The 20,082-nt window shown below is 41.7% G+C and overlaps 1 protein-coding gene across 4 annotated transcripts in view; it reads left to right on the top strand.

Moving 5' to 3' along the window:
- Nucleotides 1-1,959: 1,959 nt before the first annotated feature.
- ctns (cystinosin, lysosomal cystine transporter) overlaps nucleotides 1,960-20,082 on the top strand; it is a 27,653-nt gene continuing 9,530 nt past the window's right edge. The window contains exons 1-8 of one of the 4 annotated variants that reach the window (XM_029148332.3): nucleotides 2,046-2,179; nucleotides 2,724-2,811; nucleotides 10,825-10,910; nucleotides 11,079-11,157; nucleotides 13,503-13,593; nucleotides 15,542-15,648; nucleotides 18,809-18,946; nucleotides 19,759-19,858. In XM_029148332.3, the coding sequence (XP_029004165.1) occupies nucleotides 10,838-10,910; nucleotides 11,079-11,157; nucleotides 13,503-13,593; nucleotides 15,542-15,648; nucleotides 18,809-18,946; nucleotides 19,759-19,858 (588 nt within the window). In that variant the 5' untranslated portion in view covers nucleotides 2,046-2,179; nucleotides 2,724-2,811; nucleotides 10,825-10,837. Of the gene's footprint in view, nucleotides 2,180-2,723; nucleotides 2,864-4,022; nucleotides 9,439-10,467; nucleotides 10,503-10,824; nucleotides 10,911-11,078; nucleotides 11,158-13,502; nucleotides 13,594-15,541; nucleotides 15,649-18,808; nucleotides 18,947-19,758; nucleotides 19,859-20,082 lie in introns of those variants that run through there. The other 3 variants (XM_029148329.3, XM_029148330.2, XR_008694313.1) reach the window with 3 other exon arrangements.

Here is a 20,082-nt window from a genome sequence, read left to right as displayed (position 1 = left end):
TCTTATCTTAAAGACCTCATAGTTCCTTATGCTCCCAGCAGAACGCTTGTTCTCAGAGCGTTGGGCTACTTGTGGTTCCTAGAGTGTTTTAATGTAGAACAGGGGGCAGAGCTGTTAGCTACCAAGCTCCTCTCCTCTGGAACCAGCTCCCTCTTCAGGTTCGAGAAGCTGACACACTCTCCACCTTTAAGATTAGGCCTAAAACCTTCCTTTTTGATAAAACTTATAGTTAGAGATGGTTCAGGTCACTGGCAATTATTGTTAGTCACAGGAACCATCTCTTAGTCAAGCTGCAATAGACATAGACTGCTGGGGGACTTAATTTATACACTGAGCTCCTCTGTTTCCTTCTACCTCCTCTGTCCAATAACCTCCCATCATTGTCCCATGTTTAACTAACCTTGTCTCTTTCTCTCCAGTACTTGTGCTTCTCTCCTCTCTCTCTCTCTCTCTCTCTCTCTCTCTCTCTCTCCCCCACTCTCTCTCCCTCTCTGTTCTCACCTCCAGGTATCATTGGACTCAAAGTCCAACCATCCTGCCTGTATCCAGTCCCTGGTCCTACCATCCTGCCTGTGCTCTGTTGTTGCTTGTTGTTGCTTGTTGCTGTTGCTGTGCTTTTCTATCTCTCTATCCTCTCACCCCAACCGGTCGAGGCAGATGGCCGCCCACATCCAGCCTGGTTCTGCTGGAGGTTTCTTACTCGTTAGAGAGGGAGTTTTTCCTCTCCACTGTTGCTGTCAAATTAAATGCTTGCTGTACGTGGGATTTGTTGGGTTTAGTTGTGTGAGGTTTTAAACCTTACTTTGTAAAGTGCCTTGAAATAACTTTGTTGTGATTTGGCGCTATATAAATAAAATTGAATTGAATTGAATTGGAGCTTTAGTATCTGACCTGTAGAGTTAGGGTCAAACAGCAAGTATAGACACAGTTCTGAGAACAGGACATAGATCTGATAACGTCAGTTCTACACTGTTTGCTAGGGCAGACAGACAAACAGACAGACAGACAATAGTCTGTCTAAACAGTCAACTAAAAAGTTTAGAAAACTTGAAAAGTTGACTTCATTTCAGAATTGAATGTTGTACTAACTTTTTTTTAATCATAGATAAGCATCGGCAGCTCACGCTGCCACAGCTGCCAAACTACCTTCTGGAGGTTTATCAGTTACTGGCTGTATTAGGTTGATTTGTACTTATAAAATTCTTAAATTCTCAATCTATATATTCGGCCATATTCACTTGGATGTAGTGTGTCAGTCTGTCTGCTTCAGGAGATTTAAAATAAGAGCATTTGAATCTTCTAATCAAGCTTAGATGAACATAACAATAGAGAGCCTCTTTTCAGACAGAACGACTAATCCACAGCACTAGTTAGACTGGTTTAACACCACCCCCTTCTCCCCAAAGCATCAGAGTCCTGCAGTGCTGTTACCTGATGTGATGTAAACAGATACGTTTGTGAACTACTGAAACAGAAGATTTATCAGAGATCCATCTTCAAAGAGCCTAATGGGTTAAAGCACACAACTGCCCACCTACAGTTTTTTAAAGAACCCGTTTTTGTTAGTTGGTGGTTTAATATAAGAAACTTTTAAATCCTGAAGCCATAAACTTCTCACTAGAGAGGGTATCTCCTTCTCAGTGATCGCAACACTGTTACCGAAAAATTATATATTATATTATATATACCCTATAAATGAATATAGCGACGGCTCATTTGACCAGGGAAGCGAGAACAGGCAGACATTTGTGTAGGATACAGAAGAAAGTGTTTATTACTGTACCAGGTAACATAAACAGTACATTACATATATTGGGAAAACATGACGACGGGTTGTGCAGGGAATGCTAGGAGTTGGAAACATGTGATGGTGAGAAGTAGAAGATGCAATTATGAAATGAATGACATGTTGACCAGCAGAGGCGCTGACAGGCGACTTGTTTTTATTTTCCCGAGATCATCGGGTTTGATAAGAGGTTTTGAGATTTCCTGTAGATGGCAGCAATGCAACAATTCTGGATGCTGGCTGCCGTGAACCGCAAAGAAGAAGAACAGTCGCAGAAGAAGTCGAAACCACAGGAAGCAGGAAAAGCGCAAAACACAACAAACCATCGCACTTTCTCGTGACCTGCGTATGAGGAAGCAATAGAAGACGCGTACAGTCGAGTAGGTTACAGCTGTAAGTATTTATACTGGATTAAATTTTTAATACTTTCATACATTACTGTGCATCGGAGTTTCAAAAGTATGTGACAACGTTGATTAGAAAAGCATTCGAAGACGTCAGTGGCTGTTCGTAGACGTCTCTCTCGGTTGGTTACAATTTAAAGTGCAATAACGCGTGTGACGTTTCTTTTAGTGCTTCACTATAAAATGATTTGAGCTCTGTTCATCAATCAACCGCGGTCACCTTTTTCAAGCTCGCAGTCAAGGCAACCGGTCTGTAATACACTTTTTCTAATAGTTATGGTACGGGTACTGGCGGCGACTTCAATACATGCGTGTTTTGTAGTATATAAGAAGTATAAAATAATAAATACTAAGACAACAAAGACAACAACATCTAAGTCTATAACAGTTTATCTGAGAAATTGTCCTAAAACATTTCTACAAGCTTTACCTCAAGGGAAGGTTCTAACCTGGTCTTAAAGTAGAACCTGAATGAAGCTGGTTCCTCAGAGAAGCTTGGTAGCTAAAGCCTCTGCCTCACATTCTACATGTAGAGCCACCAGTAGACCAGCTCTGAGAGGAAAGCATGAGGAGCTACGAGGTCTGGAAAACGAGATGGAGCTGATCACTACGAGCTTTGACGTGAGCAGACGACGTTTACAGGACAGAGAAGCTGATGTACAGTAGGAGAAATGTGAGCTCTCTTTCTGAGTCCAGTCAGACTCAGCATTTTGAATCAACTGGAAGCTAACGCTATAAACATAAAGATGTTTGAATCGAGTATGTGTCAACTGAAGAAGTGTTACATCTAAGATTCTTTTTGCAACTCCAGTGAACCATGACCTACGTATGTGAAAGGAACGTGGAATTGAAATGCCTGCCTTTCCTCGGAAGATAGTCCGATAGTCATGTCCTTGTGGCCTATTTTCAATTTCTTACCGGCACCATTAGATTTAGTGCCTCTGTCTTATCACAAATTTTGAAGGTCCATGATTACAGAAAATAAACCTCTGAGGGAATTCGTGAAGTTGGATGTTAAGAAGGATTCAATAAGTTTATTGTACACAGCTCTTGACATGGACTGTATGTGGCTGCTGTTCTTTCTCCCTCGTCCTTCCAAATTTGAAGGCACACATAAAATAAATACTAAAAGATATCCCTAGGAGAAAGGCAGTTTCATAAAATAATAAAAAATAAAAGAAAATAATAGTAATTCAGGCTAAAAGATCTCACACATAGTAAGGAAAGGCCATTCGAAAACAATGTGTTTTAAGAATGGATTTAAAAGAAGGCACTGACTCACATTGCTTTATCTCATCCAGGTAGGGTATTCCAAAGTTTTGGAGCCCTGACTGAGAAGGCCCTGTCCCCTTTTGATTTTAACCAATGTACTGGTACCGATAGCTAGTCAGTTAGGTGGGGGGTGCAGGACAATATAATGCACGTTCGACACCTGGTTCCAAAACAGGTCAAAGTTATGCTTGATACAGGTAGACTGCAGCCGGGTATAAAATCCAGGTATGCAAACTCTCTGGCCATATAAACCAGTTTTCCAGTACTCTTGAGAAACTTAAAAAGCTGTAAAAAGTCAGCTTTAGTGAGCTCAGACTGTTGGAGAGCGGATTCATTAGAAATGAATTATTATTTTCTTAATAGATGAAGAGAGTCCAAAAGAGTTCCTTAATGATATAGGTTACCTTAGCTCCAGGAATGCAGTGAGTAACAGCATTAGCAAAGCTAATTTTTTTTTTTATTATAGAATCTCTAATTACTAATGCTGTTGGGGGGATCAGAGGGAGAGCACTCTGAGATGGTGGTAAGGGATGTATTCTTTCTTTCTCTTTCTTTCACAGCTTCTTCACATCACTGTCTGCTCACTCTGGTTCCAAACTTATAGTAGGAGGGGACTTTAATTTAGTATTTAACCCAGAGTTGGACAGGCTAAGCAAAGCTGTGAGCAACAGGAACTGGCAATCAGTACAGACCTTAAAACAGTACATGGATGACTTCGGTCTCTGTGACACATGGCGTTCTCTTCATCCTACATTCAGGGAATATACCTTTTTCTCACCAGTTCACCACTCTCACTCCCGTATAGATTATATTTTAGTAAATAACTCAGTCTTACAAGATGTCTCTGACACCAATATTCACTCTATCACAATCAGTGATCATGCACCAATGTCCATTTCGTTGATTAAGACAGTCACACCATCATCCAGGAATTGGAGGTTTAATACATCATTACTCAATGATCAAGACTTCATCAGTTATGTCAGGAGAGAATGGAAAACCTTTATAGAAATCAACGATACACCGGAAATCTCACCCTGTGTTCTTTGGGAGACTGGGAAGGCAGTTATGCGCGGTAGAATTATTTCATATTCATCACACAAGAAAAAAAAGGACATGTTACTTGAATTAGAATTAGAGCAAAAAATAAAATCTCTAGAGATTAAATATGCAGCCTCTCCAACCAATGATGTCCTAGAAGACCTAAAGAATCTAAAGCTGAAATTAAATAATATAATTGATTGCAAAACTCAGTTTCAGATAGACCAATTACGCTGGGAGAACTTTGACCATGCTAACAAATGTGGTAAATTTCTAGCTAACCAATTAAAAAATAACAAAGAGAAACAAATCATCCATTCAATAACTAATAAGGAAGGCAACATTACTTGTGATCCCCATGAAATAAATGATACCTTTAAAAACTTTTACCAAGAGTTATATACGTCCCAAATAGATCCATCCACCTCAGCCATAGAGGAGTTTCTGAATAAACTAGAACTGCCAAAGCTAAATAAAGAACAATCTACAACTCATTGTTATCTTTGGCAGAACTACAAGAAGCTCTGCAGGAGATGCCCAATAAAAAAGCTCCAGGACCAGATGGATTACCAACTGAATTTTATAAAGAGTTCTGGTCCATGCTGGCACCCAGCTTTTACAAAATGGTAGCTGAAATTAAACAACAACATTCATTACCCACAAATATGAATTCTGCCTTCATAAGCCTGCTCCAAAAACCAGGGAAAGACCCTACACTCCCACCGAGTTATAGACCAATTTCACTAATAAATGTAGATCTAAAAATAGTGTGTAAAGCACTTGCTAGAAGATTAGAAAAAATCACTCCATATATAATTCACTCTGATCAAACAGGCTTCATTAAAGGTAGACAGTCAACAAACAATATGAACAGACTAATTAATTTAATTGATTATGTCACCATCCATAAACTAGAGTCAGCCATCGTCTCCTTAGATGCAGAAAAAGCTTTCGATAGAGTAAACTGGAAGTTTCTTTTAGCCACTCTGCACAAAGGCTGCCCACTTTCCCCATCACTATTTGCAATATTTATTGAACCTCTAGCCGCAGCAATAAGACAGCATGAAGGAATTACTGGAATATCGACCAAATCAGTAAATCATAAAATAAGTTTATATGCTGACGATGTGTTACTGTTTCTCCTGGAGCCACAGACGTCTCTTCCTACAACTATCAGCCTCATAGATGAATTCTCGGGACTTTCAGAGTACTCTATTAACTGGACCAAATCTATAGTGCTACCACTTAACCTTAAGGTGACTAACATCTCTTCTACCACACTCCATTCAGGGAACATTAAATACTTGGGCATTGAATTGTCGTCTAGGCTGTCAGAGCTTATCGATCTAAACTACAATCCATTATTAAAACAAATAGAAGCCAACCTCAAAAGATGCCAGTCCTTACCCATTTCACTTATGGGAAGAATTGCCACCATAAAAATGATGATCCTGCCAAAAATTAATTACATATTCTCAATGATTCCAACTCAGCCAGCCCAGGCGTGGTTTAAGACATTAGACTCCTACATTTCACAGTTTTTGTGGAAAACCAAGCCACCACGAATTAGTTTAAAAACTCTTCAAAAATCCAGACGCTGCGGTGGCCTAGAACTACCTAACTTCAACCACTATTTTCTTGCCAATAGACTGAACCATGTCCACAAATGGATAAAACCCATGCCAGCAGACTCCTCCTGGATAGACATTGAACAAACATTTTGTGGAAATATTAAAGTTGCAGATCTGCCCTTTATCAGCACCAAAATCAAAAATCATAGTTGTTACCAGAACATTAGCATAAAATCATCTCTGCAAGCCTGGTGGGAGTTTCTTAAAATTAATGGGTCTTCGCTTACTCTTTGCCAAAACACACCTCTCTGGAACAATCCAGACATCATACAAAACAAAAAGGCAATACACCAACTTGGCATATCAAAGGGATAACACATCTGAAACACGTTTTCACAAGAGACAAGTTTACCTCTTTTAAAGAACTAGTGTCTCACTATGAAATCACTAGTGCCAATTTCTTAGAATACCAACAACTAAAGTCAATACTTAATGCAAAAAGTAAGAATACTGCCATCCACATGCAACCACCACCAGTAATAGAGCGATTTATTGATATATCAGGGAAAAGGACAGTATCCAAAATCTATATCTTAATTTCCAATGTAGACCAGACAGTGAGCCTTCCGATCTCTAAATGGGAAGCTGATCTCAATATCACCACTAATTACACGTTCTGGAATAACATATGTTCTAATTTATTCAGAATGACAAAAAATACAAATTTACAACTAATACAATACAAAATTCTTCATAGAACTCGCTATACAGGACAAAGGATGTTCCAAATGGGTCTCACAAACTCAAATATTTGCCCTCACTGTACAGATAACACAGTAGATAGATTCCTACATGCATTCTGGTCATGCTCACCTGTGCAGCAATTTTGGCAAAGAGTATGTGAACACCTGTCAACCCAGTTAAGCTGTCCAATCCCAGCAGCCCCTGCACTTTGTCTTCTAGGAGATCTAAGTGGGCTTGATCTAGAGACAAACTCATCACACACACTTCTTTCTGCCCTCTGTGTCGCAAAGAAAATCATCCTCATGAACTGGAAAACTAAAAAAAAATTAAGCATTACTCAATACCTGAACAGCTTGTTAGATTATACCACCTTAGACACATTGTCTGCTTCATCAAATCAATGACCAAAACTATACTCTGATTGATTCCATTTCCAGGTAAGGATGCGTGGGGCTCGGGTACTGCGTCATGTCTGGCACAGTGGTGGTGTGGTGACTAGTGGTTGGGTGTGCCTGCCTGCCTAAGGAACCAGGATGGGTTGGTGGACTCTGGGCTGGCCGCATGGGTCCCCTGCGGCGAGGGTGTGGTGGCTGCTGAGACCGGCGGCCCTGTGCCGGAGTGGGACCATTTTGAGGGTTGGCGTGTGCCTGTCTCCGGGGAGCCGGAGGCGGGCCTCCCTGCCGGTGTGCGGGGGCGGACCTGGGGGTGGAGACCTGGGTGACCTGCGTCCGGGGGACTCCCTCTGGGGGTGCCTGCCTGTGCCCGAAGGGGTGTCTCTCCCCTGGGGCGCTGCCCCTGCTCGGGTGGGGCGCTGCCTGCCCTAGCGGTCCGACGCCCTCTGGTAACTGCTCGGCCTGTTGTAGGGGGGGTTGGCGGACTACTCAGGCTAGAACCTTCATTGGGCCCTGGGCGGAGGCTGGCCCTCAATGCACAACCGCAGAGTATGTGTGTGGGTTTGAGTGTCACACTACACGGGGCGAGCATGGGCATACTTGAGCGAGAGAATGGGTAAGTGTGAAAGAAGGGTGAGGATGGCTCTGGCTGTGCTGCGTGTGGCGCCTGGGCAGTAGTACTGCGGTCCCTGGGTCTCGGCTGTCCCATCCTGGCTGGGGGTTGTGGGGGGTGGTGGGATAGGTAGCAAAGCCAGTCGGGAACCTGGCTCTGCGGACCCTGGTGCTCTGCTTCCCAACTACGTTTCTCCGCATTCATCCACTTAGGTCTGCAAGGGGCATCCTGCTGATGGAGGGACCGGGGCTACTGGGAAGTGGTTCCGTCCCTTCCAAGTGGGATGCTCTGCAGTTTTAATTACATTAGTCATACACACTTGTCCAGGAATCTGGGGGCTCCTTCCGGGGGGGCCAGTAGACGGAGCCTTCCTATTGATGGCTCTGTCTGCTGGACCCCTCGGAGAATTGGGTATCTCCCAAAGTTCCTCATACTTAGCCACATACACATACATTTAGGGCCGGGGGTGGGCTCCTTCACTGGGGCCTGGGGTTGAGGCCAGTTGTGGCCTCGGCCACTGGCCCTGGTGGAGAGATCACCACCCAGTTTTAACTGCAAAAAGACATTTAGGGCGAGGGGGGGCACTGTCCGGGGGACACTCCGTCAGCCAGCGGTTGTGCTCCTGGAGGTGTCACCCACCTTCAGTGCACTTTAGTTCCACACACTCACGTCCAAGCTGGGTTGCAGAGTTCTGGGGTGCCTTTTTCTGCTGCCCTCTGCCTCCCCTGGGTTGGGGGGGTTGGTCGGGGGTCGGGAGGAGCTGCGGTGCCACATGGACGGCAGGCCGAAGACCTACCCTCCCCACGAATGTGATCAAGCGAATGGTGTGGGTGCGAGAATGTATCTGAGAGTGCATTGGTTCACGTATGATTGACTAGTTTGTTGTGAGAGAGTCTATGGTGTTTGTATGTGTTGATGTGATGATGTGTGTTGCACATGTGGGTGGGTGTATGCGTCTGTGTTTGTGTGAGTTGGTATGCGTGTGGTGCGGTTGGAGTGTGGGGGGTCCGGTTTTTCGCCCGGGGTACGATGATCGTCTGCCTGGGTGGTCTCTTTTCTGCTGACCCCACCAATTGCTGGCCTTGTGCTGCAGGCCGCTGTGGCGCCAGGGGATGAGGTCGGGCCGATGGGGTAGGCCCCGCTCCGCCCATGTGGGGGTGGTGGACTGGGGGCGGGCCCCACTCTGCGCGCTGGGGCATCTTCTGGCGGGCTCCCTACGGACCGTGGGTCCTCGGGCTCTACTCTTTCAGGCCGACCCTCCCGCCGGGGGGAGTGTTTGCCCCTGGTTCTCATGGGGCGGACAGCGTTGACCCCCGGTGGCCCACTCTGGCCTCGGGTGCTGTCTCTGTGGCTGCTGCAGCTCTGCCTGGGGGGCTCTGTGTGGGCGGCTTGGGTCGCAACACCTGCCCTCCTGGAACTGAAGGTGTGTGGGCTCCCTGGCTGCTAGGATTCCTTCCTCTGCTTGCTGGATGGGCGTAGTGGCCGAGCCCCTCACATCACCCTGGCTTCCACAAGTGGCATTGTTCATGCACCAACGTCAGCCTCACCCTTTGGGTGAATAATGTTAAGCTACAGCCTTACTAACCTTGTAGTGGGACACTTTCCAAATCCAACTGTAAGTATTATTGATACTTATCACTACCAATATGAATAATGTGTGAATATGGAATTTGTGGTGTTGTATGTCATGACTTTTATTAAGTATTATGGGATATGTATAATAATGCACATATGTATGTATATTGTATGTATATGTTTGTATTAGTATGTGCACATACCTTAGCACTATTATTGGCCTAAGGTACATCCCTGCTTCTTATTTTTTTTAATTTTTTTATTTTTTTGCTCCGATTGTGGTTTCAGCAGCTGGTTGCACCCCTTACCCCCCCCCCCCCCACCCCCATCTATATATATTCTATACATACTCTTCTTGTTAAAGCAAAGCTGTCCATCACAATATGGCATTCAGCGTAATATATGCTGCTTGCTAAACTGCTGGACAGAAAAAAAAAAAAAAAAAAAAGGGATGTATTCTTCGATGCTACAACTGGTTGTTGGGAGGGGGACCATTTTAAGGCGACAGCAGGAGAGCAATGGGCAGGCCGGGACCTATGTGCTCCTCGGGAGCTGGAGTAAAATACGGTGTGGAGGAGCTCACAATGCGATGTAGAGCCATGGTATGAGACACTGTAGAAGGGACATGAGGGACATTTTCTTCGGAGAGATTGTTGGTAGGGCTTCTTTAATGGAACACTTCTGTCTTTGGTGTTTTACAAGACAAGATGTCTTGATTGATGCAGCAGCACAAATAAGTAATGTGATGCAGCACACAGTCATCCAGTGAGAAAACCGTACACAACAGTGTGGCTTTAGCTACAATTCTGAGGTTTTGGAGTTGGAACAAAAGGCTGTATTTCATCTGCTTCAGGCTCAATGACACTGAAGACATCAGCCCGTGGTACCCGTCCACTTTAACACAAGCTTTTATATGTGAGGATGAATGACTTGACTGCCTTGATGAATGGGATTGTACTGACACCATCACCTTTATACTGACTATAGAGTCATTGTTACTGCACATCATCTTGTCACGCCATGCCTTCTATGCAGTTTTCTTTTTACTGTGCTGTTGAACCTGTTCTAGATGGATTACAGCTGTGGACGACATCCGCCAGTAAATACCAGGGTGTGACTTTTCCTTTAATTTTTCTCTTCTCGTTGGTTCACTGGTTTACTCACTTCCTGTAAAACGCATCATGCAGTGCATTACAGCTGTCTGCTGTTGCATTTGAATAAAGACAGCCCTAAACTACGGCAAAAATATGTTTTTATTTAAACATTTATTAATAAAACTGGGTATTAAATTGACACTTTTAATATTGAATTGCCAAATACAGAACAATGATATTGCATATTATGTTGCATTGCCATTTAAATTTTGAGTCCAATAAACTTCCATAAGTTTTATTTTAAAATGATGTGTGCATTTTGTGTTCTTTAGGTTGACAGACAAAATGCAGAATCTGGGCTTGGATGGATGCCTGCTTGTCCAGCTATTGCTCCTGTGGACACTAACTAATGCATCTGGTGAGTGAATGTTCTGTAGCTATATTCTGACATGTTTCCATCTAGTGAAAGTAAATGAAGCTGAGAGCAAACACTCTTTATTGATATGATTTCATGCAATCTCTGTAATTTCTCATCCATCAGCATCTTTAGTGTTTAGAGAGTGGGTTTCATGTGTCTCTCTTTCAGATTCCAGGGTTAATTTGTTTGCGCCTGAAGCTGTTACATTGGAGGAACATTGTAAGGCCCAAATCACCATCACTTCCAGGTAACAATGCCTTTGTACCACATGTGCGTATGCTTTGAATAGTAAAAAAAGACTTTTGAGGGAAAAGGTGGTTTTAGATAGTAAAAACAAGCGCTGGTGTTCAAATGACACTATGTTGTATCATGTTTCATGGAGGGAAAGGGCACTGCATTTAATTTAGGGTAAGGGCTAAGGGTCTTGGTTTGGTCAGATCAGACCCATTTTCAACAAAAAGACTAAATCACCAGGACAAATTAGATCAGGTGTGTCTTATTGTAGGTGCAATTGGTAAAGTTTTGCCCTTCTCAGACTGTAAAGATAAGGCTGCACCAATGTCTTTTTACTGACTCCTATGCTAAGCATTTTTCCATTTGATAAACCTGTAAAGAGACATGTAACAGTTTTTTTTATTGTCATTTCAATTCTAAACATTCATGTATAGCGTGAAACAAAACATTGTTCCTCTAGGGCACAGTGCTACGACAACACACATCAAACACAAGATTCCTACAGAAATTAAAAAATCTGAATAAAAGCTAAACTTTCAAATAAAAGACAAAATACAACCGAAGAACCTACATAAAGTGGACAGGTATATTGCAGTGTATGCTAATAGTACAAAATAGTGAGCAATACTGAGTGTTGTAAATAGACTTATTGAGTGACTGTGCAAGAATCTTTAGTTTGTGCATTTTTGTGTTTATACAAATATGAATAGCTAGGGCAAAAGGTGTCAAAAAACCAGGTGGATATGTGTGTATGTCTGTCCCTGGTTATTGAGGAGTCTAATGGCCTGGTGGAAAAGCTATTGCACAGCCTGGATGTGTGTGTTCTGATGCTTATAAATCTTCTCCCAGAAGGCTGATGGAGGGCAGGGGGGCTCCAGAAATGTTTTTAGCTGACCTCACAATGTGCAGTCTTTTGATACAAAGCGGTGCAGTTCCCAAACCAGTCAGTGATACAGCTTGTTAACTAAAAACTAAGCAGAATGATTGTGAAAGTGCTGATATGGGACTATTGATATCCCTCTGAGAGTGTAGAATATTATTATTGTTCTTCTGTACACTTTTCTGCACTTAACTAGTCCCACATACTTTCAACTACAGACACTATTCAACTATCAAAATAATTAGCTTTTTAAGCAGAAGTGTGCTTGTATTTTTTTTACTATTATCGTTCATATTTTTAAAAAATATTAAGCTTTTTTTTAACTATTTTTTCCCATTTGAAATGAGTGGAAACAACTTTTCAAATCCTCTTCAGCTTTGTCTTTTTTCAGCTTTACCTACTTCAGCATACTTTAAGATACAGACACCATTTAAACTACAAAACAATCTTCAACTATTCAGTCCTCTCCGCACATCACAGATGTGTTCTGCACCAGGCGATGCTCCAGCTTTTTCCTGTAGCTGTCTCTGCACCTCCCGATGTTGTACTTTAGATCCCTCTGTACCTCTGTGCATTTCCTCCTTGTCCCCATTTGCCCTATACTTCTCATTTAGGAGGGCCTTCAACTCTGGCTTATTGTTGGAAAACCACTGCACTGTTTTGGTTGGCACAGCGTCCGCCCGCACCAGCGTCAATCCGTTAACAGAGGTCACAGAGTCCAGTGTGTCTTGATTGAGCCATATCTCAGTAAAACACAGCAAGTTGCTCTCCTGGTACACTGCAGACACATAAGCGCCATTGGCTCGTCCAGCTTGTTAGAGAGAGAGCGGATGTAGTAACAGATGGTACATATGGCTTGTACCTCCTTTTCTTCCCCGAGCGTTTAACTCCAGCTCTGCAGCATGGTTGTTTTCTTCGTATCTCCGCTGGAATCTACTGGAATCTCTGGCATTCTAGCCGTGGAGAAACTCGGCTCGGCTAACAGCTGGTCAGCAACAGCAGTTGGCAAAAGTAAGGAAGTTTGTGCCCTTCGTCGCACGACTCCATATAGATTAATATAAAAAAAACACAAAGAGGGTGAAAAGAAACATTAAAAAACGCAAGGAAACTGACACAGAAGGACAGAGCTGCTTGTCGTGGACTGTGGCTGGAGTCAGCACTCACAACAACAACTGTATCCTTTCTTTTGTCAAGATGCTTCTGAACCAGAGACACTGTTGGTCTTACCTGGGCCGTTGCTCAGTGATGCTGCACTGCTTAGATGCAGTAATTCATGCAGGAGTCTGACTACATACTGAATACACACAAAGTACATGGGCCAATGTGTCTGTGTTGAAAATCCTTTGTAAAATTTGAATATTACATAAGACCAAGTACATTTAAAAAAATATGTTTTGATTATAAATTTGAATTTATTCATTACATAAAGTATGTAAATACAAATGTATAATGTTGTTCTCACTTGTGTTCTATTCTAGTTTACCTTCCAACCAGTCAACAGTGATTGTATTAAATGTCACCTACAGCTCCAAGTCTAACTACTCGTCTATAATCACACTGCCCGAGCAGGTAACAAATTAACTACAGATTAATTGTTGATCTTCACAGTTTAAACATGATGGTATATTTATATGCCTCATTCTGCCCTTTGTCACGGCAAACAATTTGGCGCTCTAGGCAAGATTTCACTGGTAGTGTATATACTCATAAGAAACATAATCGCATTGTCTTGGACATACTTTTTTAAACTAAAGCAACTGTATATTCAAATACAAAAAAGTTAACTGAACTTATGAAATACAATATAAATAGCTTACATAAAGTACCTATTAATACCCCCAACATAAAGTGTAAACAAGTGAAATTAACTTAAAAATACGGCACTGTGCAAAGAAATGAGTAGGTTCATAGGCTCGTCTGGCTCATCAAAAAATGATCACTGCGTAGAAAGAAAGCCTTTATTGGTCAGTATCACATACAATGTAACAATGAAATTGGTCTTCTGTATTTAACCCATTCATTGGGGGAGCAGTGGGCTGCCATGTAAGGCGCCCCGTGAGCTAGTGCAAAGTGTCTTACTCAAGGGGTTTGAACCTGGGACCCTGCTCCCCAAATCAATGCCAAATCTACCACTGTGCCACCAAATAGCAGGTAAAGTCGGTTTATTTGGAAGAGAGGGGAAGCAGGCTATATTATTATTATTATTATTATTATTGTTGTTATTGTTGTTATTATTGTTATTATTGTTATTGTTGTTATTATTGTTATTATTGTTATTATTATTGTTGTTGTTGTTATTATTACTACTACTACTACTACTACTTATTAGGCTTTGCTACTATGCAGTTAAATTTTTTTGGTGGGCCTATTCTTTTCTGAAGTCTAGTTTTAAGAACAGTGGAAGTCAGTGTTGCCAGATGGGAAATAAAGAAATATGGTACTGTCGCTTTCAAATCATCGTATTTTCACCCAAATTATTGTACAAACTAAAAACATCAGTGCATTTAAAAACAGAACTGTTCTATGTCCTCATAACCTAACAAAATGGCACACAGGGTTAGTAATTTAAATCTTTATTACTTTTTTAAGCTTGAGACTTCACGTGTTGCATGTGTTTTCTTTTACGTGTTTTTACAATGTTTGATGCGACACTTCACTCCCAGCAACAGTTGAATCTGCCCCTTAAACATAGCGTCTAACACTAGTGGTGGGCGATACTGCAAACCTTGGTGTTAATCCAATACCAAGTGAATACTGGACCAGTATTGCTGATATCGATACCAATAACAATACCACAAAGGCACATGCAGACAGACAAGATAGTTAGGTCTTTGAAGAAATGGCAGCAGTGCATATGGGAGTAAAAACTGAACCAAAGTGTTGATATTTTTGTTGAGGTATCGATCAGTATCAATACTAGCGTTGGTATCGATATTATTGATATTAGTATCAATCCGCCCACCCCTATCTAACATCCAGACAGGCCAATAAAGCTGCTTCGTTTGCTTTCCGGAATATTTTCGTTTACTAGTTTACTTCGGTTCTGAACTCGTGTTTGCTTATTTCGCTTTTGTCGCAATGCTGGATGTACAGTAGCACTGTGCAAACAAACAGGAGAACCGAATTGAACAAATTAGCAGCTGCTGGTGTGACTGACAGAGAAGAGGAGCCAACCAGTCATGAAAGAAAACAGATTTTGGTGATGTACGCGTCACTCAAAACGAGACCAAAACATTATGAATGGCTGTGTCAAAACTATTGTATATTGGCTATACAATATCGTTAATACCAAAACCTGTATAAATACGATAATTATTGTATATCTGGCAACACTGGTGGAAGTTACAGTTTTTTTTTTCTTCCTCCATTCCCCATCCAGGTGCCCCCTGGATGTATGGCGCCCTTAGCATTTGCCTATACTACTATGTCATGGGCCGGGCCTGGTCATGAAGCTCAGATGGGGAGAGTGTATAGATGGGAATATTGGCATTCAGGCTGCTTTGCTGTTTTTGTTCAGGTGTTGCTACCAGCAGATTTGACCTCCATCAGTTTTAATGTGACAGCTCTTGGTGTTGGTCAAGTCACGACCCATCTGCAGAGCAACAACACAGAGCAACAACACAGGTAGGTGGTGTTCTATCAGAGCAATGTACTAACGTAGAGCTGAAAGGGTGGTGTCATGTTTGTTGTTGTGATGCCTGTTTCGTTACATCAGTAAAAGAGACATGTGGCGGAAATTTTCTATAAAGAAGTAGATGAGAGAGTTGTCCTTTTGTGCGATTTATTGAAATAATAAAGAAAATAAAAATAATGGGGAAAGCAAATAAAAAGCATGGATGTTGATCGTGCACATCAACAAACCAAAAACCAGCTGGGGAGATCAGTGCACACACCATGGAGGTGTGATGCAAGAGCCCACGATCCTCAAGTTGCTTCTGCCTTTTAGCTTCTCTGTCCGACTAGGGTGGAATGTCTTTCTAACCCAATCAAATTACATGCACCATCTTCTCCCTGTCTCAATGTGTGTGAAGATTTTTACTTTCTCACACCTGCATTGCTGACATCCAACTATCTGTGAGAAAGGAGCACCAAGTCTCAACAGACAGAGACACAACTCCCCGGCCTTGGGTTTGGGAGCTAGAGTTGAGAGTCTATCAGGCAGAGACAACCATTGAACAATGTAGGTCAAATGCATACAGTAAGACAAAACACAAGATATTAATTGCAGAACATAAGTCATAAATCATATAATAACTGCATAGAAGTAAGGAAGACACATAGAAATAAGGAAGAGACAATTTTTCCCATAACAAGACATTTTTCAGTTTTATCAGAAAACTTGTTTATAGTAAAGCAAGCCTTTTGGATGGATACAACATGAAGCGTCTGGCAGCAGTGAAAGAATTGTAAACGAAGATAATAGAAGAGCTCAGTGTGTGAAGTAGGTCCAGCACCTGTGTCTGTAGCAGTTTCAGATGGTTCATTGTGACCTAAAGCATCTCTGACTAGAAGCACAAAGGAAGGTTTTAAGCCTGGCATCGAAGGAGATCCTGAACTGAAGCTGGTTCCACATCCTCCCATTTTACATGTAGAACCTCTAGGACCACTATTAGACCAAAACAAAATAATCTACTGGGATGTTGTGGGGTGCATGCATGAAACCTTTAGGATATGATGGAAGATGAGGAACCTTAAATATATTTTACTTACTAGCTAATGCCTCTAATTCCAGATTGAACTCTGACTAAAGCCCCTATGGCTATAGCCACTAGCCATAGGGACTAGTAATGAGATTGTTGTCAAAGCCAAGGGAAAATCATGACTTTTATCAGAGCTGTTTCTGTGCTGTGCTCTAAGTCCAGACTAAACATCAACATTATTCCTACACAGATGCTCAGACAACCTGTGCTATGAACCTTCAAACCTGGTTTGTGAAGAGGATGTTTTACTATTACTCCCATAATGCTCTTACAAACAACACACCATTAATCATTTTCAGCTTGTATGTTAGATAGTAATGGAAAACAGACGGGAAAACTTGTTGTACCAATCATTGAATTAACTTTTGAAGAATATAAAACCTAAATGCCGGTACTTAAATTTAGCTCAAAGTTTTAGTTAAATCTCATCTCAGACACTAACTGTAAATACACTTACAGAATGTTTAGAATGTCCAGACCAGTGTTTTTCGACCAGTGTTCTGCAGCACACTAGTGTGCCGTAATCATGTGGTACTTCTCCACATCAGTAGCTGACAGCAGGGATCTCATTGCCGTCAACTTTGAGACAAGAGAATTAGTGATGCATGGATGCGGTAGTGACAGTGGCGTTGTGTGGTCAAATAAGCCACCACTATAGTTGAGGTGCACGATTCTTGCAATACTTGCATATGTAATAGTGTTGCGGCCACTAGCACAAGCAGTCCCACAGGTCAGAAAATCAGCTGGAAGGGTTTTAACTAGTTTCCAAAATTAGCTGTGATCAGCTGCTTTTTGTGACATAAACAGGGCAATTACTAGTGCACCACAGGGGGTCGATGCTGAACCACTTCAACAAAACTTGTTTCACCTTGCCATCTTAGGGAGAGGTCATGTTTTTTTTCCCGTAGTTGAAGAGATTTATTGATTAAAAATAGTACAATTTTTTTTTACACAAAACACACACCAGAGAGACGACTGAATACAACGTCATCAAATTAAATTTTGACAGCTCTAGGTCAAAGATCACCTGCACCTACAGGTCATCTGGTCATCTGCCCTTTCAACCTCATGGCTATTCAGTGTGTATGGCTATTTTCCTATTCGCTAGGAGCTGCATTGTTATCAACTCGAAGGTGAAGCTTTTCCCCCAACACTATAACGATGCGTGTCACAGCGAATGATTGGAGCGTCCTATGTAACATAATAGCTGGATATCTAAGAGATCAAAAAATGGACGAGGACGAATCCAACGAGGAAGATGAGCTCCTCACAAGAAGAGGAGAGATGGCCAGGATGACGAGAAGCAGCGATTGAGCGATGTTGTGGGAGTATTCAACATGGATGACCCTGAGCCAAAAATACTCAAGTTTGTTTGGGAAACCAGCAGCTCCTCCACCGATCACTGGTACTACAGAGTAAGCATACGTGCGCCTAAAGGCGTAAACCGCCGGCTGGTAATAGCCCGCTTCAACACAGAATGCGACGTGCACGTGTCGGAGGAGAAGGTGATACAGGCCAGAGAAGCCAGTTTGTTTTCTTGGGCATTAGTCCTAATATTATCTACATTGTTCACTAGAGTGAGTCAGTGACGGCTGATTTGACCACTGAAAAGTGACCAGCGGCTCATTTGATCACGGTCGAGCGAGACCATGAAGACAGTGTGAGAAGATTCATATTGTTACTGTCTTTTACACCACGAGGCCTCGTAGCCAAGACTTTACCAGCAGACCTAGTCCCCTGTGGTGAAAGTTGTTGTACACATGGTAAACTTTGTAAAGACGCATATTGCATCTCTATGTGAGGAAATGGCAGAGGAGCATAAAGCCTTGCTGTTTCATACGACGGTCTGATGGTTGTCTGGTAGCAAGGTGCTGAACCGAGTATGTAAGCTGTAGGAGAAATTTGAAGTGTTTTAATGTGTTGTGCCTTGTAATAAACATAATATTAATAATAATAATTAATAATAATAATTATATATTTTTTTCAATGAAAATATGTGCCATTGCTCAAAAAAGGTTGGAAAACACTGGTCCAGACAACCATGCAAGCTAACCTGTGATGTAACCTGATTCTCTCTCTCACAGTTTGACTGTGAAGATCTGCTTCCTGGTTGTCCATAGCGAAGCCCTATCTGTGATCAGTCAGGTGATTGGCTGGATTTACTTTGTGGCCTGGTCAGTGTCATTCTATCCACAAGCCTGGGAAAACTGGAAAAGAAAAAGGTATAACAACCACATGCATTAATTAACAAACATGAGAACTCTCAGTATTATACTGATAACAGTACACAATATGTGTAATAGGACGTATTAAACATATAACTGACCGGTGTTTAATTACTCAGGCGTGTCCCATAAGATGGTTTATAATAATAATAATTAATAATAAGTATGGCTAAATGACAACTTAATGTTGAGTTTTACCTTTAAAACTATGTTAATTGTTGTAACACAATGAAACAGACAAATAGTAAATGGTCCATATTTATATATACAAAATCACATCAAATTTGAAACTAAGAAATAAGGATAAGTCAGTGGCATAAATATTTGGTGAAGTAAAGACAGTAACCACTGGTGACTGTCTGGGGTGTTGAGTAAGACAGTAGCGTGTGCTGCGAAGGAATATTCAGTGACAACAGTTAATGATAACAACGCACACAAAGCTTTATTGCATCATGATGCAAACTAGGAGATAATAAAAATTATTAGGGAGAAGCTTCATGCCACAAAATATTTAGCCATCTAGAGGAAACAAAAAAGGTTCTGTGTTGTGCTGGTGTGTCTCTAATGCTATTAAATATGATCTGACATAATGAACCTTTGTTCAACCTTTTAGATCCATTGATCTGTGTGATTAGTAAACATTTAGATTACAACCTATCTCAAAGGAATTAAAAGGAATAAAATCAGAGAGAAACAAGGAGAAAGTCTGTATATTTTACTAACTAGTGGCTTTAAAGGTACATTTGGATGTTTGACTCCGAATATGCTGTCACTCAGAAGTTAAATAATCTCATTCTATTTCCTTTTAGTGTTGTAGGTCTCAACTTTGACTTCCTGGCTCTCAACCTAACGGGCTTCTTTGCATACAGTGTCTTCAATATAGGGCTGTTCTGGGTGAAATATATAAAGGTAACTCACTTATAATTTGAAATACCATTTTAGCCCCACCATTCGTTCCGTGAGATATTTCATGCTCGTTACCACTTCACAGACTTCTAGTCTTCTAGAAACAATTGGAATTGAGTGGGCATCTACAGAACAAAGGTTCTCTAATAACCTCACAGTACCAAAGAACATGGACAAGATTCAAGGTAACAAGGTTCAGGGGAAGAGTTGTGGCCATCAGCCCCATC

Source organism: Betta splendens, chromosome 4 (assembly GCF_900634795.4).
Source record: "Betta splendens chromosome 4, fBetSpl5.4, whole genome shotgun sequence".
Lineage (NCBI taxonomy): Eukaryota > Metazoa > Chordata > Actinopteri > Anabantiformes > Osphronemidae > Betta > Betta splendens.
The sequence above is the reverse complement of the archived record's forward strand: the minus strand, read 5'-3'. Positions and strand labels throughout refer to the sequence as shown.